At 39.3% G+C, this 27,147-nt stretch overlaps 2 protein-coding genes across 3 annotated transcripts in view; both read left to right on the top strand.

The window, feature by feature from the left end:
* The window catches only part of LOC145994646 (TOX high mobility group box family member 4-like), an 855,605-nt gene that overhangs the window by 86,812 nt on the left and 741,646 nt on the right, over window positions 1-27,147 (top strand). The gene's annotated exons all lie outside the window — the stretch shown is intronic.
* LOC146004232 (uncharacterized) lies at window positions 13,074-18,278 on the top strand. Its single transcript, XM_083142948.1, has one exon. It carries the CDS (start codon window positions 13,074-13,076, stop codon window positions 18,276-18,278), a length of 5,205 nt encoding a protein of 1,734 aa, XP_082999074.1.

Raw genomic sequence — 27,147 nt, 5'->3', positions numbered from 1 at the left:
TCAACTTTACTGTGATGAACGCCAAATGAAAAGCAAATTGCATCTTTTTTATCTGTGCTATCACACACTAAATATAGCACGAAACTTTACACTTTTTCTAGGGAGGTCAAGGTGTAATATAGGCTATTCTGCGAAATTGTGGCAAAGCATTGTTTTGAATTAACTGAAAAGGGAATGACATTTAGTTTACTTTCCAAGGTAAAAAGCAGATTAAGCCAAATGAATTTCTTTGCCATTCATTTTTCGGGAGGTAAGGGGTTAAGTTCTCCCTTGACTCCTGTTGGGTACGCTCATGACCTTATCCTAGATTTGCCTTTTCTTTTGTTGTGCTAGACCCACATTTGTCAACGGCATCTATAAAAAATCTTATTGTCGCAACCGTTAAACGGACAGTATGTGGTCGGGCATTGTCATGCAGTAACAATATACCTGAAGTCGGAAGTCCTCGTCGTTTACTCATGATTGCAGGGCGAAGGTGATTTTGGAGCAGATCTGAGTAAGAAGTACTGGTCACTGTTACTCCCTTTTCCATTTAATGTTAAAAAATTACCCCATTTGCATCCAAGAACAGAGTGAGTATGACTTTCACTGCTGATGGTTGGGTGCGGAATTTTTTGGGTTTTGGCGACGAGCTATGGCGCCATTTCTTTCTCGATCTTTTTGTTTCAGGTTGGTGATTGTGCACCCAGGTTTCATCTCCTGTAAAAATTATTTCCAGAAATCCATCACCTTCGACCTGGAAACAACGGAAAAGTTCCTCACAGGCATCGACGCGACAGTCTCTAATTTCAGCAGTCACCTGACGTGGCACCCCTCTCGCCGACAATTTATTAAATCGTAGCACATCATGGACAGTATGGTGTGCTGAACCAACACTAATATCCAAAATGACGGCTATTTCCTTCCCAGTAATTAATACACCTGTTTTCCTTCACAAGCTCTTCCGATGCGGCGACGTTTTCGTTCGTCACTACGTGTGTGCCTGGCCCGGTCGTGGAGCGTCTTCAACAGAAGTTACACCGCTTTTAAACTTTCTACACCGTTGCACTTGCTGCAGGGACACGCACGAATCACCGTACTGCGCTTTCATCCTGTTATGAATTTCAAGTGGTTTATCATCACTGATCGTTGGTCTAACGCGGTGCATGTCGATAATGGAGTGGCCATCTTTGCACTGGTGCTGCTTCCTTCTTCAGTGTTGCAGCATCATGTTGCCACCTGTTGGTAATTTTTTCACCAACAAGGATAACTCCTGCCAACTTACAAATCAATCGTACAACTTTTCAGAATTTTATTGCACTTTTAAGGTTTTCATTTGTATCACCCTCGTATATAGACACACACATGCATTGTTATTATTATTATTTATTAGTTCAGCACAGGATACATCTCCCAATTATGTTGAACATAATATACTATACATAGAGAAAAAGAAAATTGAATGCACCGAGCATGATAAAATTAATATAGTTTTTATGTATGTAGTGAATAATCAAAGATAGTTCGAAGAAATTTCTTTCGGAAACTGTATTAGGTAATATATTGTATTTGTTCTCCGGCATCAGGTAAACACACACCTAAGAACGGTATCCTGCACTGCATCTTGGCTTCTGTTTTAATGGAAATACTATTCTTGTTTGTCGGAGATGCTCAAGTTGACCACCAATTGGACTTGAAATGTCAAACATCTTCAGTGCATTCCTCATTCGGACGGACTCTTTGAAGACGCCATCCAAAGTTCCGGCATTGTTTCGAAGTGCCGAGTGGAGAGACCTAAGACACGTGTTTTCTAGGCATTCGCTTACCACCCGAGTCTTTCGCACGCCTGGTCCCTTTGATGTTGTTATGAATTTTCCTCTTTGGCTTCTCAAAGAGAGATACGTGTGGATTTCGGAATCGAGTTTCCCTTGTTTCAGTCTTTCGGGATTATTTCACTGTTCACTTGGCGTTGTTGCTTCGCTAATTTTCACGAAGTTACCTTCAATTAAACTATGCCTGGCGTCCATGTCGACGGTTGAAGTGGATATTTTCCTTTCAAGTGAGGGATCTTCGGAGTTAAGCAAAGGTGGTTTCGTTTCTGTCCTTTTCTTCTCTCTGCGATCTGAATTCATGCTTTGCAGTCGTTGGCTATTTGTGGTTTCGGTGGGCGTAGTTGACGTCTTGATCTGAGGGGATGAGAATTGTCATCAGGGGCGGCGCCAGGGGTTTGTTTGAGCACCCCTTACTTTTCTTCAGCACCTCTTTATCAAAACCTATTTTCAACGGAAAACATTATTAACTCTTGCAGTGTCATATTATGTTATAACCCCTAAGTAACTTGTGTCTGAATGTTTACATTCCATGAACTATTTCTTGGAGTGTAACACATCTATGTCATTGGACTGCCTTCAACAAGCTTTCCCCCCAAGTTTGGCGATTCCGTTCCGATTTCAGTGTTTAAATTTCCAATTTGGCAGAGAAACAACGTAAAATAACCATACTTATTTGCCGGCGTATAATGTTTTTTTTGGTAAACATTTTCTGAGGAAAAAGCTTTATTACTGAATTTCTAATTAATTTACAGTATTTCAAATATAAAGTACCGTGCAGGTCTACTCAATTCAATCAAATTTCCAAACATGTAGTTGTGATAAAAATCAAGCGGAAATGAAGGAAGTCACTAGTATTCTTCATATTATCACATTGGCATATTTTCATAGATGCCTACTAAGAGTTGATTGGTATGCATGCATGGTTCAATTTCCTTTACTTTCAACATCGCACCCCCTCAGCACCCTAGACGATTAATCCTGGCGCCGCCGCTGATTGTCATCGAAGTGGTATGATATAGATTCTTAAGGTTCGGTTTGCAGTTGGGGAGATTTGCTAGGCTTGTCAACTTTAAAGTGTAAAATTCCGGGAGATTTCTTTACAGCTTTCAAACCCTTTAGATAAAAATGATTTTGAAGACTAACTTCCTGAATGTCAGTCAGCTGTTAACTGTTTGTGGTCTTTCTACTGTGAATGCAAATAGAATCAACTTGATCAAAACATCTTATCAACCACAATTTATGAGTAAACAAAACAAAATCAATATGCAGATACATAAACTCTTCTGAAACGTAATACAGGAACAAAATTCTTCAATATGAAATGCCATAAATTTATTTGTGCAAAAGGTGAAACTTAAAAGTTAGGATTTGAAACACACCTAAGGTAAGGTAAATTTCCCCCTGCATGTAGCACTGTGCCATGAAGGCACATTTAGGGGATGTGGGGGTAGACTCATTCGGCCATTTTGGAGATGTGATCAGCACCACGTTCCGGCCGCCTTTACCCCTCTCCCCTCCCCTCCCCTAGATACCCCTTAGCTCCGTGTAGTTCACTTCGCTTTTTGACTCTGCACTCGCGCGTTTAGTTGGTTACACGGTGCTCTAGTTCATTAATTTGGTGTTACGCAGTGTGTTTGGTGTCTGCACCGTTTGCACTACATTCTGGAGCGGTGTAGCGTGTGGTGTATGATCACGTGGTGGGTGCGTGCTCACTAATCAAATAAACGCTTTAAGCAGCAGACAGTCATGTATACCTTTAGCACATAAAACATATTTCTAGGGAAATAACATAAAATGTATATTTTTTTAGACATCCCAGAAAAAAAATGAAGTTTCCAAATTCTTTCTTTTTTAATAATTCATAAAATGGGCGAAATACTTTGCGCTACTCCCAAGATTTATTGAAAGATAAATGTTTACAAAACGAATTGCGGTTTCTGTCTGCAAATGTAAGGATTTTGTGTGGCGTGATAAAAAACTGGAAACTTCCACACAACTGCTTCGCGAAACCGTGAAGGACGTTAGTGCAGCTGAAGGTAAATTGAACTCTCTATTAGAGACTGCATGAAGACCAATTCCGAAGTCCATTAAAGAAAATACGGGGTTCCAAAAACTGTAAAGTTGCTCAGGTTCAGTGGCGCAACCACAGGGAGGGGGGGCACGGGGCATTGCCCCCAAACCTTGGACGGATATGAGTTCTAGGGGAACAAACATTGACGGCCAAGTGTTCCTGCCCACAACTTCAAATTTTATGCATAAAAATACTTTTCATAAAATTTTCCTGCTCGCTTCGCTTGCAATACCTGCTTCTCTTAGGCTTATCATGTTCAGAAACGTAGCTAGGGGACAGCGGAAGACGACCCTGGGCGCCGAACAATCTAAATGAAAATAAGTTGTAAAATTGATTGATTGATTTGTGGTTTGAAGTCCACTTTATGCACAGTAAGGCTAATCGGGACTGGACCTAAAGTTTAAAGTGGGATCCGAACCACTGTGCCGTGTGCCTCCACCGGGTATGAAACCCGGGAGCCCTTGATCACAAGACGACGATGTTACCACTACACAATCGGGGAGGCGCAATAGTTGTAAAAGAGAGAATACATAGGCGTCCTGTGAACTCATTTGTGCCCTATTAAATCAATATTGATTTTAGCCTGCAAAAAAGTTGGATCCAAAAATGTTCTTGCTCGCTTCGTTCGCAATTTACCATTGTAATGCATTGTAAATTACCAGACAGGGAAATGAGACTTGTTTTAATTGATTTTGTTTTAAATGCATGAAGAATTGTTTTGAGGAAAGGGAGCATGGAGACAATTTATGTAATTTTTGCTGTTGGTTTATTGTGAGATGGATGAATTGGTTGTGTAATGTATTTAAATAATATACGTATGTTGTATATATTCATGTATTAAATAAACTTTAAATGCGTACACAATTTAGTGTCCACGTCCTTTTGTTGCATATGTGTGGAACATATATCGTGCATGAAAGTTATACATGTTAATGTAAAAAAGAATTATATTTGGAATGCATTTATCAAGCTTGTTTTCCATTATTAATGTGAAATTGAACGTGTTGAAAAAATAATTCAAATCGTTTGTTCGAACACACATGCTTTAGCACCAACGTCTTTGATAGTATACTACTACTACTACTACTACTACTACTACTACTACTACTACTACTACAACTACAACAACTACTACTACTACTAATAATAATATTAATGTTGGTTGTCTGGGAGTGTCCATTCAACATATCATCACTCATCCTCATATTCGCAAATTAGCCAAAAGTGGCACAATATGTGAAGTTAAATAATGCAAATCAATAATAACAATACAACAATAATAATATAATAACATTTATAATAATAATTATTATTATTATTATTGGTACGTTTATCCTGGTAATTTCCCCCCTCCCCCGAGTCAAAAATTCGTGGCTGCGCCTCTGCTCAGGTTCTGGGATTGATGAAATTGATGGTGTAAGTGTGCACATCCCGCACTTCAAATATACATTTCTGACTGTGTGTGATGTGGAAAGGTTGTTTTCACAATGCAAGTCATTGTTTAGAGATAATCGGCGTTCATTTTCAATTGACATTTTGGAAGTGTGCTTTGTTATTTATTGTAATCAACATGGAACAAGCAAGTCCTGCTGTTATTTTTTACCTATCTATTTATGTACTTGACGGAATTTTGAATGACAATCTTTTTTACTTTTGGCCACATATTTCCACTGTTTTAGAACATAAAAATAATGTTTTTTAATTTTTTTTTAGCACCTAAAGAGCCACTCCCTAATTATTACATGAATAGGCAACAAGACGGCATAAGAATATAGACATAACATGAGATCTAGCTTACGTGCAGTATGGATCGCCAAATTTGTATAAAGACAACTGTCCTGGCAAGGAAATTAATGTCAGAATGATAAAGAATTGAATATTTATTGAATAACAAAACAGGATGTTAGATCCAGCTGACGAAAAGTAATGATTAATATTTTAAGTATATTATCATGGGTGGTAATGTGATAAATCATCTTTGATACTGTCATTCCAAGCCGTATGATCCCAATATAATCCTTGCCTTCCAGTAAGTTCGGCGGAAATAAACCCTTTATTATACAATAAATGCCAAGCAAGTGTATTTTCATTATTTTAGTCCTTGGCAAGTCTTTCCGCTGGGAGAGGGGTGTCCGGTCCCCCTAAATACGTCATAGATAGTTTGGTTAAAATGTGTTCTCTCATTCTTCAACGGAGCAGAAGGTGTAATAAATTCAGTTCAGACCATGGTGCAATGTAATTGGTCCATTCTGCTGATATGAAATGGAGGTGCTCCATTTTTTAATTTGTTGCAGCGAACACTAAAAACTGAAGAAAGAAATACTTTTGTGGGACTTAAGGTTGGCCTCGACTCTTGTCTAGTAAAAATTGCATCTTGTAGCTTATGTTTATGGAAGCTTGTGTTGAGGATAAGACCCCGTAGCAAAAGGTGGGGCGGGAGGGAGGGGAAGCATCTTGCTGTTTCTTTTATTGCCTTATCCTTCCTCGCGTTCTCTCCTCTCCTCTTTACATTTTAACTTTTTGTGTGTCCCCTGTTGATTTGTTGTTTTATATGCCGAGTAGAACTCATCAATGTTACCGCATATACAGCTGTCTTTTGCTTTATATGACACGACCTTTTAGGGTCCTCGATATTTGGTGACATTATGTTTCTGGTATTGTATTTTTCCCTCTTAAATGGCCCTTACCCTGCTTTCTGACATAAAGGAACACCTTTATATCTTTTCTCCATCCAAGATATGGCCTCATCATGGTCTAGCTCCGAAAATATCCAATTCAAAAGAGTGCCCCAGAAGAAGGCTTTTACCACTGTAATATTCAAATGCATCTGAATTTTTGTCGTACAATATTTTAAAATGGTCGTAGAAGGTGGGAGTGAAATTACATCTGCAGTGCAAATGTGGATGAATTTTTATCTTTTTTTACTTCCACATTGATCAGAAGGTCCCTGTGTAATGTAGATGCCCATTACTGGGTATAGCATTCCAGTTCATAAAGTTCCCCTCCCCATCCCCCCTCCCTCCCCCTACTTTTTTTGGTTAAGGAAAGAAGCTAGGGGGAGAAAAAAACCAACACAAAACTTTATAAATAAATCAGGCCTTGGATACTCCATTTGGTATACTTTAGCAACCCAATCTCTTTTAATCTCTATCATGTAACTCCCCACGGTCCACTTCAGGAAAAATGAAGGCTTTCTTGTACAAATGAAATGTATTCCCGGGGGAACTCCAGCGAGCTCTGCGGAATCCATTATTTAGTAGATGTATTCTGACCGTGTAGTTGAGTTCTGTCAGATTTTTAGCTTCTTTGTTCTCTCTTCTTTCTCTCCCTGCTAGGTACGGGGGGTGGAGGGTGCGGGTGAATTTCTCCCTTGGAAGATGTGGAGCAAAGTAGGATTGAAATATTCCTCCAATAATTGGAAAAAGATGTGAAGAATTCAGTATTTTTCCTCAACATTGTGTCTTTCTTAAAGCGACGTGAATATATTTTTTGTCTTTTTTTTTTCGGGAAGAAGTTTCATCCTTTTCTCCATTCCCCTCCTTACAGTCTTCTCCTTTTTTGCGTCTTTCCTGCATATATTTTTTCTCCACGGTCTGACGTTATGCTGGAAAGTGTAATATCCTCCAGCTGGATAGATATGGAAATGTGTAATAGATGACCCAGTAATATACCATTGCTCTTGAGGTAAATAATATCGTCCCGTTCCACCTTTTGTTCGAGTTCTGAAAACTAATAAGCGCCTTTCTTCTTTGTGTTAAAGGGAGGCTGCACGGTAATTTTCAGTCCCCTTGTTCATGAAGATCCTTCCTTACAAGGGAATCGCTGATAAATGTTTTTGAGAACAATACGTGACGTCATTATATTGATCACTTTTGTGTGATCGTGACAACTCTCCCGCCGAGCTGTCTTTTAGCACATCGTAATCAGTTTTGGCATACAGTATGTGTAATTTAATTAATGATGGATTTGTAACTTCAGCATAAACGTTTTTGAGGTGAGTAATGTGAAATCTTCGGCGTAGCAGAAAGTTTGTGATCTTTGGTCACACGCAATATTCTCTGTTGTATTTTGACAAAAGATTTAGATCATAGACATGCGCACATCCTCGTTAGGCTAGAGGAGGCAAAGGCCTTGATGAAAGTTCAGTTGGGGAAAACTTATTTAGAGCGGGTCCACACCCTCCAGAATCCTCCTATGTACATTTAGGGTAATTTTTGGCTTGATTATATACATAACTGTGATGCAGTAATGTGGCTCATATTTGGTCCAAGTAAAGGAAAGCCGAATCAAAAATAGATTCACGGCTCTTCTTAAACTAAAGCAATATACACACGCTGGCGAATTGAATGAGGGCTTGAGAGCACAAGTGGCGTAACTTCATTCCAGATAGTTTTGTGAAAAAGGCACATTTAAACTTAGTACTACGTTGATGGAACACAAACATAGTGGTGCCTCTATGAATAAGAATTTGAAACTTAGGAGATAATTGCTTCTGTAGCACTGAAATTTGAATACTTCACTGTTTTAAGTTATACATGAAACCCTACTTCCACGAAAAGTGGAGTTAACACCACTTGTGCTTTGAACCCCTCATATATTTACAAATATTGGATAGCATATGAAGTACTGTTGGTCCAACATTAGAATGAACGTCTGTAGTCTTACGAGAATATCCTAACCTACGATGTTAGTCTCCACGTGCAGTTTGTAGATGTGTGCTACACACCTCCACTATGTCACTGGTACATCAATTGCGTAAGAATGCCTCCCTCGTTGATTACGACTTCCATCATCCTGAAAATGCTTCATTTTTTAAAAAAGTATAATATTGTTTATCAACGGCCAAAAAAATCCGTCTACACTAAATTTCTAGGCGAAAATACTGCCACAACCCCCCCCCCCCCTTGAGCTTGTGCGCACACCAATGATTTACATGCAATTCAAGGAGCATAAAGAATAATAATGATCCAAATGCACGAGTTCCTATGTTTTCTAAAGAAAATTGCTTACAGTGACTAAGACAATATTGTTTAACAATAAATGCTCACATAAATTACTTGTAAAAATATTATTCGTACATAGCTTAGTGGGATTGAGGGAAAACTTTGTGCCTCAAATCCTCCAACCAAAGTAAGTTCTTAAAAGTCAATATTTCACGTGTTGCAACTGAACATCACGAAACGTCTTGTATATATGCTCTTCGTCCGATTAAAATGGAACAACTTGAGCCAACGATAGTATTCGTCCAATTTTACATCGAAATATATTGTTCTAAACTATTATTCGTTGTTAGCAACTACCAGTTCTTTGTATTCCAAAAATGGAGATGCTGGGAATCGAACCTGAAAATTCTCGCTCTAGGAAAGAAAACCACTGATAAGCCATCGTCTCATTGCTTCATTACCGAGCATCTAATATGATACACACTCTCCGTGTACCGAACACATTTCCATCACACATCATGGAAAATTTGCATTCTTGTCGATTGAACTGTATTAAATTTCACCCAAAGCACTTGTAGAATTTGCCTCTTTTTTTATTGAAACTTGAAGAAATTTTCCTCCCAAGTTGAGAAATATCCGGTTCAGTGCTTCAAAGCCTACAAATATTCTCTGCTTTCAAATTGAACACGCGAATTATAAATATTCTCCAACATTATTCATGAAATTGACGTTTTGGCTGTCTATTACAGAGTGTCCGAAAAGTCACGCAACCCGGTGTTTACGACCGTATAACGGAATAGCGAAACGGAATGAGAAGAAACGCTTTCTGCCAAGAGAATGCCCTGTATATTGGGAAAATTTAGAGAGACAAACATATGTAAGAACATGCATATTTTAATAACAAATAAGCAAAGTGTTGCCAAAGGTGGAAAAAAAATATTTGCAAATCGTGTATATTGATGCACAGAACTCACTGAGGTAAATTATTGCAACATTTCACAATACCAACGAACAATTTGGATGGCCATCTAATGAATTTGACAGAAAAATAACTTTGACGAAGTTTCAAAAACATTGCAGAAGGGAATAAATGGGCTGTTCCAAAAATCTATGTTTTCACAATATTACGCAGGACACTGGCAACACTGTTGCTGTCACGTGTCACTAACAGATGTGTTTCACCTCAGGCTATCACACTAGGGCACTTTTAAAGACAAAGGAGAAAGTTGGTTATTCTCGAACATATGCAATAAATTACATACACCTTGCAACCCTGAAATGTGGGTACAGAAGAACGTGTATCAATTGTTATGTTTTCTGTGCCTTACGTGGTTGCTGTTTGCAGCGAACGGCATTCCAGATTGTGTCTACTTATGCTGACGTCGTGTGTGTGTTTTTAAAATGCCATATTCTACACAGGAAAGAGTGTTTATTGTTAAAGAATATATCCGAACATCGTCATATTCTTGCGTAAGAGAAACATTTAGGGATACCCACATTTCAGGGTTGCAAGGTGTATGTAATTTATTGCATATGTTCGAGAATAACCAACTTTCTCCTTTGTCTTTAAAAGTGCCCTAGTGTGATAGCCTGAGGTGAAACACATCTGTTAGTGACACGTGACAGCAACAGTGTTGCCAGTGTCCTGCGTAATATTGTGAAAACATAGATTTTTGGAACAGCCCATTTATTCCCTTCTGCAATGTTTTTGAAACTTCGTCAAAGTTATTTTTCTGTCAAATTCATTAGATGGCCATCCAAATTGTTCGTTGGTATTGTGAAATGTTGCAATAATTTACCTCAGTGAGTTCTGTGCATCAATATACACGATTTGCAAATATTTTTTTTCCGCCTTTGGCAACACTTTGCTTATTTGTTATTAAAATATGCATGTTCTTACATATGTTTGTCTCTCTAAATTTTCCCAATATACAGGGCATTCTCTTGGCAGAAAGCGTTTCTTCTCATTCCGTTATACGGTCGTAAACACCGGGTTGCGTGACTTTTCGGACACTCTGTATAAGAATGGTTTATAGTTTCTAATCTTACGACGTTGAAGAATTTCACGATAGTGTTTTTTTTCCCCAACTGGTAAGTTGGCTACTCTCAGTTGACATTGAAATATTATGTTGTCATATATTAACCAATCCTCGATTTTGTTTACCGCCTTGATATATTTGCAACTACTTGCAAAGTATATTATGGTAATTTACATTAGGTATTTTCTTACTTCGGTTTTCAATATTTGCATTTTGCTGTTTCGAAATTTCGGAATTCATATTTGAATATCGATTTTCATTAAGCAGGGTACTTCATAATTTCAGCATTGATAAATTTAGGTATTATGAATATTATGATGTTTTGTAACTACGGTACTTCGAAATTTCAGTTTTTGATACTTTTTATTTGTATGCTTTAGTATATTGATATTTCCGTATTTCGATATTTCGTTATTGTGGCACTACAAATATTATGACATTCCGACATTTTTTAAAACTTTTTTGATTTGTGTACGACGTTACGATATTTGTACTTTGATATTTTGAAATTGTAATGTATCGACATTTTGGTATACTTATTTGTATGTTTTGCTATGTTGAAATTTTGATGTATTCATATTTTTGTTTTGTCGTCGCCTTGTAATCAAGGGGTTCCGGGTTCGATACCCGGTGGAGGCACAAGTGGTACGGATCCTACTTTGAACTATATGTCCAGTCCCGATTAGCCTTACTGTGCATAAAGTGGACTTTAAACAACAAATCAATCAATCATATTTTTGTTTTGAGATATTTCGGCATTTGTGATATTTCAATCTTATTGGTTCTATGTATTACCGATACCCGTCAATCGAATGTTGGTTTTCTGTGCATAAAGTGGACTTAAAACAACAAATCAATCAATCGAATGTTGGTACCGGGCTGAAGCGTATATTCTAAGCTAGTTACGCAATCTGCGAACCTTGAAACTCGGAGACTAAGATATTGAAAAAACTATTAGAAATTGTGAATAACATTGTCCATTTCAATAAGTTGATGAAAGTAAATCTGAAGTTTGCATTTGCAACTTCATTTCTTAAGAGTTTCCAACGTGACTGCTGTTGGTATGGCAACGTAGCTTCCGTGAAGACGCCGAGACCTCACAGAGAAAACTAAATGCATCATATCGATGCAGAACGCAGATACCAGAACGCATCGCTTGATGCATTAAAGTGCGCCTCGGAGAAGAATCAGATTCACATCTGATGCATTTTGGTGCATTTTTGTATGCCGTAAAAACACCAAAGTGCATCATCACGATGCAAGTCAGGATTTATTTTAGTCGAGATGCACTTTAATGTATCAGTTGATGCGTTTTTATGCACTGTTTGGGATAGATTAGTGTTTGTATTATTATTTGTGTTATTAATGTGTAAACATTTGTATATCATAAGTATTCATTATACTTGTCGCCACTAGGTGGCTGGACAGTGCAGACTCTGCTTCGGAGATTGTGCAGGGCGTGGTACATAACGGGAAATACCCGCACTGTACGAGAGAACAGCGAGAGACATTGCTACACGGTGGTCAACTCCATTCCAATGTAGTCCAGTGTCAGTGTACATTAATTAGTGTATATAATCAGTCCAGTGTTTAAATAAGAAACGCAACATTTTATGGTCATCTCCGGGCAGGATTAGTTTCCGAAGTGAACAATCTCTGTGAGATATGACGTGTTACGCATCAGAACAAACGTCTCAACTCGCCCGCCATGGAAAGAACGAGTGTTTTCGCGCGGTATCGAAGTGACTTTGTATGCAGTGTTCCAGTTACAGAAGTGTACTGACATTCGTACTTACGTCAATATATGGTTGCATGTTATGTGCTCAATCGTAGAACTTTCTGTGTCACAGTACTTATTACGTATTACGTGTAATTTTCGATCACAGCGGTTACGCGTGTGGTTTGAACAGACATTCCGTATCGTTATCGCGCGTACGTCGAATGTTTTGTTACAAGACCGAATTATACACGGTTGTATTCAGTGGACAATCAGTTATCTGTTACGATAACTCATCACGGGACTGAGTATCATAAATTTGGACAGTTTCGAGCATCCACTACAGTATCCTGCTGTCGGCTGAAGTGACGTCATCGCCAACACCCAGGGAAGCTTCAGATCAAGGTCAGTAGTTAGCTAGGCTCGCACCATATTTTGTTTACTCTTTCCTCACGTACTATTTCCTACATATCTTGCCCTCTTTCCTTCGCGATGGATGAAGAAGAGAAAAGAGTGTTGATACGTAAGAGAGCTGGATTTAAGGGCCAGTTAACACGAACACAAGCATTTGTTAATTCCTTTGAAGATACGGGGGAAGTTCAAGAAGTAAGGGTCCGTTTGCAGAATTTAACACCTTTGTGGGAAAAATATGATGAAGTTCAAACACGTTTAGAAGTAGAAGATATAAACGAAAATCACGAACCTCACAGGGAGGATTTTGAAGAAGTTTACTACAAGGTACGGGGTAAAATGGAATCCATTATAGAGAAATATAAACAAGCACAAGCTGCACCTACAGATGGATCGGATGTTGTAAACAATGCTTCATCATTAGGCACCAAGCACATCAAATTACCCACAGTATCTTTACCCACGTTTCACGGTAATTATCAGGATTGGTTAGCATATTCAGATGCATTTCAGGCTATGGTTCACACAAATGTCAATATTCCTAAAATACAAAAATTCCACTACTTACGTTCATCATTGGAATCTGAAGCAAGAACACTTATCGATACTTTGCCCATGACCGATTCAAATTACGATATTGCATGGCAATTGTTGAAAGATAGGTATGAGAATAAACGACTGATAGCAGCAAGTCATGTCAATAACATCTTGCATGTGAACGCAATTAACAAGGAAAATGCCACAGAATTACGTCAGTTCATCAATGACGTCACCAGTAACTTAAATGCTCTTCGAGCCCTTGAATTACAAACACCGTTAGAAGATGTTATTTTGATACATCATTTTTTGGCTCAACTAGATTCTCACACAAGAAGGGAATGGGAATTAAGCCATACCGATCAGTCGTTCGCTACACTAAAGGAACTGTTCACCTTTCTAGAACAAAAATGTCAAGCTTTGGAATCAATGAAGTCTGTTCACGTAAACAAAAATGTCAATGAAAACAAGGTTAGCCCTAAACAGAAACACACCCGTCAGTCAAATTCTTACCTGACAACTACAAATACACAATGCTATTTCTGTAAATTAGCACATTCCTTATATTCATGCAAGTCTTTTGCAGGCGCAAGTCTGAAGCAGAAACAAGAGTGTGTGCGCAACAACAAACTTTGTTATAATTGTCTCAGATCGAATCATAATTTTAGGAACTGTACTTCAGGGAATTGTAGACGCTGTGGATTGAAACACAATTCACTGTTGCATCCAGACGAAGGCGGTAAACGAGGAGGTGCTCTAAGGCAAGACCAACCAAGGAATGACTCACCAGACACGAGGAACGAAGCTGCAAGGACAACTTCAGTACAATCTTCATATTGCACATTTAAGAGTAAACCAAGATCACACGTTCTGCTATCAACAGCTTTAGTAGAAGTCATCGATTCTAGGGGACAGCCACATACATGTAGAGCTCTCCTGGACAGTGGGTCTCAGTCAAACTTCATCAAGGAAGATCTTGTTCAGAGACTACAGTTACGAAAGCAGAAAAATCATATTCCAATCAGAGGAATCAATAATGTTTCATCGGAAGCCAAGCACAGTGTAGACATTCAGCTGCGCTCAAGAGTGTCAGACTTCCAGACTTCACTTACTTGTCTGATACTCCCACGCATCACAGGGAACGTACCTTCTCAAGTTATTCATCACGAACATTGGAACCTACCAACATACATTGAGTTAGCAGATCCAGATTTCTACAAACCAGAAGGGATAGATCTACTAATTGGATCGGAACTTTACTTGCACTTACTTCTTCCTGAAAGACAAACGAGAGATGAAAACTATCCAGTTCTTCAAAATACTGAATTAGGTTGGATTTTAGCTGGTCGGATGGAACAGCCTGTAGAACCTAGTACACCCACAGTAGCATGTTTTGTGCGCATGGAGGATAATTTGGATTCTCAATTACGGCGTTTTTTCGAGTTGGAGGAAATGTACTCGAAACCAAAAACAGCTGAAGAAGTATCTTGTGAAAACCACTTCAATCAACACACCACCAGAGATGAAACAGGGCGTTTCTTCGATCGTCTCCCATTTCGATCAAATCATACAGAGCTAGGACATTCATACAACCAGGCATTATTCAGATTACATCAGTTAGAGAAGAGGTTTCAACAACAACCAGAGTTGAAAGAGGAGTATAGCAGAATACTCGAGGAGTATGAAATGTTGGGACACATGAAGCCAGTACAACCAGATCCAAATGAAGCTGATGACGTGTCATACTATTTACCACATCATCCAGTGTTCAACCCTAGCAGCAGCAGCACGAAGACCAGAATTGTTTTTGATGCATCAGCAAAAACAACAAATGGAGTCTCATTAAACGATATACTGATGGTCGGTCCAACTACACATGACGATCTTCAGTCTATAGCTCTTCGCTTCAGAACGCACAAGGTTGTATTTACGGCAGACGCCGAGAAGATGTTCAGACAAATCCTGATTCATCCAGATGACACTAAGTTTCAACGCATACTTTGGAGAAAATCTACAGATATGCCAGTACAAACGTTCGAGCTCACAAGAGTCACATTTGGTTTGGCATCATCACCATTTTTGGCGACCAAAACATTGCAGCAGTTAGCTGAAGAGGAAGCAACCAAGTTTCCGAATGCATCCAAAGTTTTACAACGAGATGTTTACGTTGATGACCTCCTCACTGGAGCCAACAGTATTGAAGAAGCTAGACAATTGCAAGGAGAACTAATCGATTTACTGAATTCAGCAGGATTCACTTTGAAGAAATGGTGTTCTAATCATCCAGAACTTCTTGAAGCAGTACCAACTACTCATAGAGAAATGCAACTACCATTTCAGTTCGACAAGGGAGCAAGCGTTACGGCTTTAGGCCTCACGTGGGATCCAGTCACCGATAAATTGCAAGCAAATAACAAGGAGATAGTGTCATGTTATGAAGACAACATCACTAAACGACAAGTAGCTTCTATTGTCGCATCAATCTTTGATCCTTTGGGACTAGTGAGTCCAATAGTAATTTCTTACAAGATATTTCTACAACAATTATGGTTCCATAACATGGAATGGGACGATAAGTTACTAGATAAACTCAACATGGAGTGGAAACGTTTGTTTCAACAGTTACCAAACATTAATCAGATACAAGTTAACAGATTTGTGCTAGTTCAAGGAAAAGTGGTTGACATTCAACTCCACGGATTTTCAGATGCATCGCAAGTTGCATATGGCTGTTGTTTGTATCTTAGATCAACAAATGAAAATGGTGAAACCACTGTACATTTACTTTGTTCACGTTCGCGTGTGGCACCTATAAGAAGAATCACTCTTCCTCGTCTTGAATTGTGCGCTGCCTTGTTGCTGGCGAAACTAACACACAAGGTGTTACAACTACTACAATTGGAAGTCAGTAGAATCAATCTATGGACCGATTCGAAGATCGTACTGGCGTGGCTTGCATCACCTGCAAGACGATGGAAAACCTTTGTAGCGAATAGAGTTTCACAAATTCAAGAATGTACGAAGCCTCAGTACTGGAAACATGTAGTGTCAGCACAGAACCCCGCAGATTTAATCAGCAGAGGGACAAATGTAGACTCACTACACACCTCTCAAATGTGGTTTCATGGCCCTGATTGGCTATCACTTCCAGCAACAGCATGGCCTTCGAGTCCAACATCGTCAAGGGATGATGACTTCAAACTCGACGAACTTGAAGAACAAAGAACAACTACAGTAAGTCTAGTCACAAATGCACCAACAATAGAATTTATCAGCAGATTTTCGTCGTTATTGAAACTTCAAAAAGTGATTGCATATTGTTTGAGATTTCTACACAATGCGAGGAACAAACAAGAGAAACACATAGGATCATTGTCAGCAAGTGACTTAAGATCAGCATTGCATACTTGCATTAGAAGCATGCAACACGAAGTTTATGGCAAGGAAATAAGAGAATTGTCTTCTAACAGTCAGGTGTCAAAGGATAGTCAACTTTTAGACTTGCATCCTTTCTTCGATGACAAGCAAGTACTCAGAGTTGGAGGAAGACTTAGACACTCGCAGCTACCATATGATAGCAAACATCAAATCATATTGCCACCGAAACATCATTTAACTGAATTGATCATTCTTTCAGAACACCACAGGCTATTACATGCAGGACCGCAACTCCTTATATCTTCATTACAACAGGAGTACTGGATACCAAGAGCCAGACAAGTGGTCAGAGCTATTCTGCATAAGTGCCTCATTTGTTTCAAATTAAGGGCATCTATTTCCAACCAACTCATGGGACAATTACCACCATCCAGAATACAGTCCACTAGACCATTTCTAAACACTGGAGTTGATTACGCTGGACCAATTATCATCAAGCCGTCAATCACTAGAAGCAAATCAAGGCTGAAAGCATATGTAGCAGTATTTGTATGCTTTGCCACAAAGGCCATACACCTAGAATTGGTCGGAGATCTCAGCACCAAGTCATTCATTGCTGCTTTGCGAAGATTTACGGCACGCAGAGGAAAATGTTTGAACTTGTACAGCGATAACGGAAGAAATTTCGTCGGTGCCAATCGTGAATTACAAGACTTGAAGAATTTATTCCAATCATCAGACTTCAGCAAGTCTTTAGAAGACCATGCAGCTCAGGAAGGATTCAAATGGCATTTTCTACCACCCAATAGCCCAAATATGGCTGGACTTTGTGAAGCAGGAGTGAAGTCCATGAAGCATCACCTGAGGAGAATCGTAGGGAACTCTGCTCTCACTTTCGAAGAACTTGAAACACTCTTAGTTCAAATCGAAGCCTGTCTTAACTCCAGGCCCCTCACAGTAATGTCACATGACCCTACAGATCCCAGTTTTATAACCCCTGGCCATTTCCTTATTGGTGCACCCCTAACTAGTTTTCCTGAGCCTAGTCTAACTAACATCAAAGAATCCAGTTTATCCAGATGGCAGAGATTGCAGCAGATGTACCAACAACTATGGGACCGTTGGTCAAAGGACTACTTGCATTCCCTGCAGCAGAGGACCAAGTGGAACACCCAAAAGAAGAATTTGGAACCAGGAACAGTGATCTTAGTGAAGGAAGATCACCTACCTCCACTTACATGGAAACTTGCTATAGTTGAACAAGTGCATCCTGGTGCGGATGGACTAGTGCGTGTTGCAACTGTTCGCACTTCGTCTTCAACTTATAAACGTCCAGTTAACAAACTAGTGCCTCTTCCAGTAGATCATTAGTTGTACCTTTGTTGATCGACTCGATCAAGAGGGGGGACTATGTTTGGGATAGATTAGTGTTTGTATTATTATTTGTGTTATTAATGTGTAAACATTTGTATATCATAAGTATTCATTATACTTGTCGCCACTAGGTGGCTGGACAGTGCAGACTCTGCTTCGGAGATTGTGCAGGGCGTGGTACATAACGGGAAATACCCGCACTGTACGAGAGAACAGCGAGAGACATTGCTACACGGTGGTCAACTCCATTCCAATGTAGTCCAGTGTCAGTGTACATTAAATAGTGTATATAATCAGTCCAGTGTTTAAATAAGAAACGCAACATGCACCTTCCTGCATCTTTTTCGATGATACACTTAAACGTTTGGTCTGAGCTACAGCCTTTATGTAGCCATTAGACATAAAGTCTGCAACTCAGACCAAACATTTAAGTGCATCATCGAAAAAGATGCAGGAATGTGCATCAAAACGCATCAACTGATACATAAAAGTGCATCTCGACTGAAATGTATTCTCACTTGCATCATATGATGCACCTTAATGTTTCCTTTACGACATACAAAAATACACCAAAATGCATCAGATGTGAATCTGATTCTTCGCGGAGGCCATAAAACAAGCTTTAATGCATCACTTAATGCAGGGCCTCCTCGATGGCGCAGTGGTAGCGTCGTCGCCTTGTAATGAAGGGGTCCCGGGTTTGATACCCGGTGGAGGTACATAGTGGTTCAGATTCCACTTTAAAATGTAGGCCCAGTCCCGATTAGCCTTACTGTGCACAAAGTGGACTTAAAAGAGCAACTCAAACATCACTCAATGCGTTCTGCATAGATATGATGCATTTAGTTTTCTGTGCGACGCTTAGGCCCATATGTTATAGTAAAGGCGGAATCACACGGAACTGGCCGGATATCCAGTAAGTTGGCGCTGAACTGGCTACCTGAGTGGAAATAATGGCCACCGGGCTTGCTGCTTGACTGGTTTTGAGGAATAGGCCACATTCTAATTGCAACTAGCTTTCACCGACTGGATCTGTGGAACAGCCAATCCGAGAGAAGTTTGACCATGTGAAGATAATCGGTGAGTTTGCGAAGGGATTTTTTTTGTCTGTTGTTTCCGAGTGTTGGTTGTTTGTTTTTGTTGGCTTCTCAATAAAAGCTGTGCATTCGTGTTCAGTTCATTAATATTTACATTTAGGTAAGCGATGAGATTTGTGCGTAACAAGCATGATTAGCCGATAATGAAATTCCTTATTATTACAAGTTTGATATATTTAATTGAACAATGCCGGCCTCCGTGGCGGAGTGGTTAGCACATCACCGCTTTGACACCAGGGGTCTCCGGTTCGAATCCTAGCCTGGGCATGGATGTTTGTGAGTATTTATTCATTAATTTCATCATATCACCATTCATCCCCATCTTCGCAAATTAGCCAAAAGTGGCACAAGAAGCGAAGTAAAATAAAAGCCAATCAATAAATCAATCAATTTAGTTGAACAAAATCTTTTTTTTTTTTTTTTTTTTTTTTTTTTTTTTGTGAATGAAACCTGCTAATCTTGTGTGTGGAATATGCATACCCGAGTTCATTAAAAAGCTTGTTCAGTACACACATTTTCTTTCGAGTCAATTTCTAGCCCATAATTTTCTTTTTAAATTCTCCTACAACGTTTTTCAAATTGCTCGTCCATCTTTTAGATTGTCTGCTGTGCAATGTCTTATGGGGACAAAAGTTTACCGACAAGTGCGCTAGCGGATGGGTAGCCAGTCCAGCGCCAAGTAGGGCATTCCTACTGGAAATCCAGTTCCGGCTGGATCCAGCAGGCTGTGGTCCAGATCTTTGACTCAGCATACGAAAGTGGTACCGGGTATCTTCTTGCGCTTTGCTTTCCTGAAGAGTTCGACACGACTGGAGAACGTTTCCAAAGTTCGGATGGAGGTATCGTTGATCCACATCCTTCTTTTGTCGATCCTTTTTGGGCATCCTCTCCGTTTCCTTTCCCCCAAAGGAACTTTTGTTCCGGCTGAGGTGTAAATGTTTGGGCTGGGTCTTTGTGTCTGTGGTTCTTGGGAAAGGGTTCGAGGAAAAGGTGCAAAAAAAAAAAAGGGGGGGAGAAGTTAACACAATGTATCAATTTGTTTGGCACAGTTTGCGGTGCAAGCTTCTCACGCGTTCCGGTATGGAGGAACTGTATGCAAAGATCGAAAGGGGTGAATTCGAAGTATCAATTTATTTGCAACTGTGGTTCGTTTTCGCCCCAACCTCTGTAACAAGGCGGTGGGCTGGACTCAACCACACTTCACGTCAATGAGTATGGAAAAAAACGTAAGGATTGCATTGTGGATAAAAAATAATTTCAATAGGTTCCTGGGCAGCTGCTGCGGGATCAAGGATAAAGAGGTAGGGATAATCTATTCATGTGGACAATTATTCAAGCGGTCTCTTACCTGTATTTGCATATAGAGTTTCAGATATATTCTGCTAAGTCCTATTTGGGGGAAGCTTTTTTTTTTTTCAATATGCATATTAAATGCTGCATGTATGTCCCGTATTAAATTAAGGGCGAATATGATCCCTTGAGGTGACAGAAGCGGGGGGAAAGCCGCAGTTGCGCCTTTTCCCACCCCTCCCCGCTATTCGCGTCCGTCTCGCTTCTTGTGGGCTTGTACCTCGACATATTTTGCATATCAATAAGGTCAGATGCCTTGTTATATTTGATTGGTGCCATTTGTCAATCATTTTTTTTCAAATCGGGGAGCATATTTCGGTGTCGCGTGTTTCTGAACAATGGCGTCGGAGAAAGGGTTATGTCAAGAGATTTCGCTATGTATATGTGTCTATATATACATATGCATGCTGTTCTCTCTGGTTTCCAGTCTTCTTTTGTGCATGCATAATCGCGTATAAATTGCGTCCGCGGATTGGCAAATAACACCCCGGTCCGCTCCAAAAAACGGCAACGGAAAACCACCAGGTTCTTCGGAGGGCCTCGTGCGCGAGCGACTGAATGCAAGGCGAGACTAGTGTTGTCACAACAGAGGACACATCCAAGTGTCTTCTTTATTCTGCGTTTTGACAGGACACACACGCGCTTAACATCTTGTGGGGTACCCTTTCAAGCTCTCTTCCAACCCTCTTTTTTTGTTGTTGGGCGTTTTACCATTAGGTATGCGCATTGTCAGTAGATCCATTTGTCAGTGCATTAACCCGTGGCGGTTGATTCTCTGTTTCAATTGGCTCAGAAGATCTCCACAGGGTGATGATATTAATGAGGACCCGTTTCTAAATTTGCCCGCGTGACATGCATACTTAATGTTTAATCATGCGTTAATTTCATCAGTGCAGTCATTGTTGTAGAAACATGTTCATTTTGCTCTGTTCGTTGCAGTCAAGATCCCATGTCTTTTCGCTGTGAGATATAATTATTGCCGGTGAGGACTTCTTGAGTACCAGGTGAGAGTACACTGCTTGATGAAACGCGCATTAAGAGATAAGTTGCACTGTGTTACATGTGAAGAAGGGTTGTTACGGCTGATGAAGAACCCTCTCCTCTTTTAACCTTGTAGCAGTGACACTTGTAATTATGTTTTTTTTTCTGGTAGTCTTCTCTTACCCTAATGTTGTTTATAATTACAGTGAACGTAGAAAGGAAGCAGAATATGTATGGTGTGGTAGACTCGGTACTTATCTCTTTTTGGCACATACAAGACAAAATTTGAAATTGAGTACCAACTTAGTAACCAGTAATTAGTGAACGCAACACCTATTCGAGTGTTACTTGTTGTTTGATAGTAATGAATGTAATCGCGGAATCTCGCTTCCTTTTTGCCGTCCCGAAATCCCGGTATTACAAGATTTATAGTCCCAGATATTAGAGATTATTTGCATTATGCGTTGCAAACTTATTCTGTGTGCATTTCACCAAAAATGTTTAAGTAGCTGTATTTCCATAGCCGCTAGTTGTGACTGTGTTCTCGTTTATTGTTGTATTCTTTGTGGTTAAAGCATTTCTTTTTAATTACTTTAACCAAATCAATCAATCAATCAGTCAATAATTAACTCCTTTAAGGCAGTGTTAGTGTGTATAGCTAGTGCGTGTATCTCTATTTTATCACCATGGCGTCCCCGATGCGCTAGTGGTAACTTAATCGCCTTGGAATCAAGGAGTCCCGGGCTCGATACCCGGTGGAGGCTCATAGTGGCTCGGACCTTTCTTTAAAATGTAGGTCTATTCCCGATTAGATTATCTGTGGATAAGTGGACTTAAAAAAAACCCTATATTTTAGCAATTGTAATCGCTTTAATATGTCTACTATGTAAATCTAGAAACATGTCTACGAACTATTTGGGGTTATCGAGGCAAGAAAAACAAATGCCGGATACTGTTCCACTTTCCTTTAATTAACACACACCAATATACTTCTTGATAACCACGCATTTACCTAAAGAAAATGAAAAAAAATGAATACTTCTTTCCGTAGTTGGAATGTAAATATATCTTTCTCCCATCTTTCGGAGCTAAGGAAAAAATTCACCGTCCTCAATTTTTTTCTTCCATTGGCTTCGGAAATATACAACTGTGTGAGCAGATGGTTTGGCAATAGGGACTCCGAACTTCTCGATATTAAATTTGGCAAGAAAAGAAACATGTCTTTCAGAGTAATATGGCTTTATGGGTTCCATCTGTAAGATTACTTGGGACGAAAGAGAAAGGAGTCGGAAGGACCTCACCCCCCGCCGCCCCCTCCATCTCCACACACTTACCGGCCCCCCTTCCCCTTTCAATTCGACTAGATGTAGTTACTTTTACTAAAAGCACTGTTACCAAAAAGTATCGCGAAAGACTCATCCACCCCAACGAAACAATAATAACTGGACCCTTCGTTTCTTTTCTTCTCTCTCTCTCTCTCCCTCTATCTATTCATCCATCTCTCTTCATTTTTGTCTCTTTGGATCTTGCTTTCCCGTATTCTTTCCCTCGCTGAGAGCATTTTTGAGAATTTGATGCTGAAGTTCGGTTGTTTTCCAGAAGTTGCTTTCTCTCTGAGTGGTCGTCTCTGCAAGCAATGGCGTTTTTGAAGCAAATGGAGTATCTGGTTTGAGCACAGAAATAGTCTCGAACCCAAAAAATATCACTGTTGTCGCCACTTGTTGACTTAGAAATTCTTCTTTCCAAAGTCAACACTCATATATTTGTTGTGACTAATCAAATGTATTCATAGTGCCTTCCCGATGGTGCAGTGGTAACGACGTCGCCTTGTAATCGAGGTTCAGGTTTCGCTACCCGGTGGAGGCACATACCGATTCAGATCTCATTTCAAATTTTAGGACCTCCGCTTTTAAAAACATTGAGCAGTATGTTTGATTCAGACTTCTTGAAGTAAATAAACTCGACCAATATGTTTGATTCAGATTCATTGAAGTAAATGAACAGTGTCTTTGATTCAGTCTTGAAGTAAATAAACCTTAAACATGATAACCAGAAACACAAGATGCTGACCATGGCAGAATTTATTTTATTTTAAAAAATAAACTAAACGTCACGTTTCAACCTTCTAGTAAGGTCTTCTTCAGACTCTGTACCAAAAACAAATGAAATAAGGTACAAAACAGAATATATATATATATATACACACACACACACACACACACACACACACACACACACACACACACACACACACACACACACACACACACACACACACACACACACACACACACAACACACACACACACAAAAATCACTCCCTCCAGACATAAGATTATTAGAAAGTTGTTTATCTGAAACATTCCTTTCCAGGTGTTCCAGCAGGTGGCCTTCTCCTTAGAAGGTTGAAACGTAACTTTAGTTTATGTTTTAAAATAAAATAAATTTGATCAGCATATTGTGTTTTTGGTTATCATGGAAACAAGGCTTAATGGTGTTATCATTAAACAGGATGTTTGATTCAAACTTCAACAATATGTTTGATTCAGTTTTCTTGAAGTAAATAAGCTCAAACAATATCTTTGATTCAGATTTCCTTTAAGTAAATAAACTGTTGTTTGATTCAGACTTCAAGAATATGTTTGATTCAGTTTTATTGAAGCAAATAAACTTGAACAATATGTTTGATTCAGGTTTGTTGACGTAAATAAACTTAAGCAGTATGTTTGATTCAGACTTCAAGAATATGTTTGATTCAGTTTTCTTGAAGTAAATAAACTGGAACAATATGTTTGATTCAGATTTCTTGAAGTAAATAAACTTGAACACTTTGTTTGATTCATATTTTTTTAAAAGTAAATAAACTTGATCAATCTGTTTGATTCAGATTCCTTGAAGTAAATAAACTTGAACAGTATGTTTGATTCAGATTTCTTGAAGTAAATGAACTTGAACAGTACGTTTGATTCAGACCTCTTGAAATAAATAAACATAACATGAATACCCCCCTCCTTTTTTGTACTGGAATAAGGAGATTGTACGAGTGCCAGACGAACACGTAACACTCTCTATATATTTCAGCTGTGACAAAATTGCCATTCCCGGATGCTAAGAGGAAATTGAAATGCACAGTGGTGCTATTAATAATAATATTGAACCTGTTTATGATGCGAATAGTGGCTGAAGACATTACTCTGCGCTCAGCGCGAGACGTAAAATCGTTGATCCGCTCTTGAATCGTGGCAATTCTATGAATAGAAATGAATTACAGAAATCCAGTAACTTACAAGTAGGTGAGAGCACGAATTAGATTTGCAGGAAACGTTACGTTTACATCTCTACACTCACAAATGTAGGAAATGGTTCAACTTGTATCGAGTTTACCGACGTTTTCTGTCTTGCTATAATTTTGGAAACTCTTGTTATTGCTACCTTACACGTGCATTATTGATGATATTAGTACATACTTGGGCCAAGTAACATCAGAGCTGTGTACTTAAGGACAATATTAAGCTTTCGTAAGCTAAAAAGAAGTTCCTGTATCAGTGGCGGTGATTAGAGGGGGCAGTTGTGTCCCACTTTTTGAAATTTTTGCTCCCGCACTATGCTAAACCTTATCTGCCAAGGGAAAGTCCCCCAATTTGCCCCCGCAGTTTTGAAACCCATTCGCCGCCACTGTCCTGTATCGTTCTCGATCTCTTCTGTTTAGCACAGCGCAGTATGACGCCAGGGGTCCCGGGCTCGAATTCCGATCTAGGCATGGGTGCTTTTGTGAGTGACCCTTCATCGATTTCATCATATCGTCACTCATCTTCATCTTCGCGATTAGCCAAAATTAGCAGAAAAGGAAAGTAAAATAAACCAAATCAATCAATCGGCCTCGTCTAATTGTAGTCACTTGTTTCGAAATAAAAAAAAAATAAATAAAGCAAGTTAATCAGCACACATACAGAAAAAATAGATTTGTTTGAATAAACAAAACACCTTTAGTTAAAGCTTTTTGTTGACATGAACAGAAATTCTAACATTTACGAAATTTGGTAACTACTTAACAAGACAACACACCGAATTGATAAGAGTTATCTAGGAAGAATTGTAGACGGGTCTGGTTTTCGACTTTAGAATATTATCATTATTATTCAGCCGACCTCCGTGCGGAGTGGTTGGCATAACGCGCTACGACGCCAGGAACCACGGTTTCAAATCCCGACCTCTGAATGATTCCCTTCATAAATTTCATCGTCGTCGTCGCGATTAGCGAAAAGTGACAGGAAAGCGACCCTAAATAACAAAAATGAAAATCATTGTTATTCGAGAGAAATTCCTCGCTGAGACAGGATAAATCTTACCATCATAGGACCTCTCCCATGGCGTAGTGGTAATGTCGTCGCCTTGTAATCAAGGGTTCCCGGGTTCGATGCCCGGTTAAGGCACAGTGGTTCGGATCCCACTTTAAACTGACGGTCCAGTTTCGATTAGCATTTCTGTGCTTAAAATGGACTTATGGTTTTTGTTTGACTGAAACAAATCGAACGCCATTTGATTTTGATTTGTGAGCTTGTTTCTGGATTTAATGTTGAATATACGAGGGGAGAGTGAAAAGTTTTGAGCCTCACAGGGAAGGGGTGTTTGAGCTAGTTTCTTATTATGATTTCTCTACATAATCACATAATCTCTGTAATCACCCCCCAGATCAATGCACTTATGCATTCTGTGCCGCAATTGGTTTACAGTCATCTGGTAGAATGATTTGTCCTGAGTCTCTCACCACTTAATGACCGCCTTAATCTCTTCGTCCGTGTGAATGTGACGTCCTTGTAGTAAATTCTTCATAGCAGGGAAAAGATGAAAATCTGACGGGGCCAGGTCGGGGGAATAAGGTGGATGGGGAAGTGCGGTGAAGCCACACTCCACCAAAGCAGCCTGTGCAGTGAGGTCTTTCCGACAGAGATACCGAATCACGGCCCTGTCTGCCACTCTCTTCTCTGACACTTCATTCATTTTCAACCTGGGGAAAAAAAAAGAAGAAGAAGAAAATATGTGAATTTCATAAAAGTTCGCACAGGGTGTCTTAAAACTCAAACCTTACATCCTCCAAAATTTTAACTACCTAGCATCACTCCTTCCATGTGAGGCTCAAAACTTTTCACTCTCCCCTTGTAGTGCTGCAGGCTTTGCTTTAATTTTTCCACGTGAATATGCTAGTATTTTTTATTTATAAGCCTTTTATTTATAATTGTTTTATTTGTAGCTCAACATAAGAAAGAAAATATGTAATAATTAATGCAACCGTGTATGTATTAATTTTCTAACAACTAACGCAAAGTGCGTTTTTTTTTCCTAAATGAAAGATCGATTTTAACATGTTTCCCATGATCATGTCTGTTGAGACCAAACGAACATATCCCATTACGATCTCATACAGAGGATGTAATGGC

Source organism: Lepisma saccharinum, chromosome 1 (genome assembly GCF_977018435.1).
Source record: "Lepisma saccharinum chromosome 1, izLepSacc3.1, whole genome shotgun sequence".
Classification (NCBI taxonomy): Eukaryota; Metazoa; Arthropoda; class Insecta; order Zygentoma; family Lepismatidae; genus Lepisma; species Lepisma saccharinum.
This window is presented reverse-complemented; position numbering and strand designations above follow the sequence as displayed.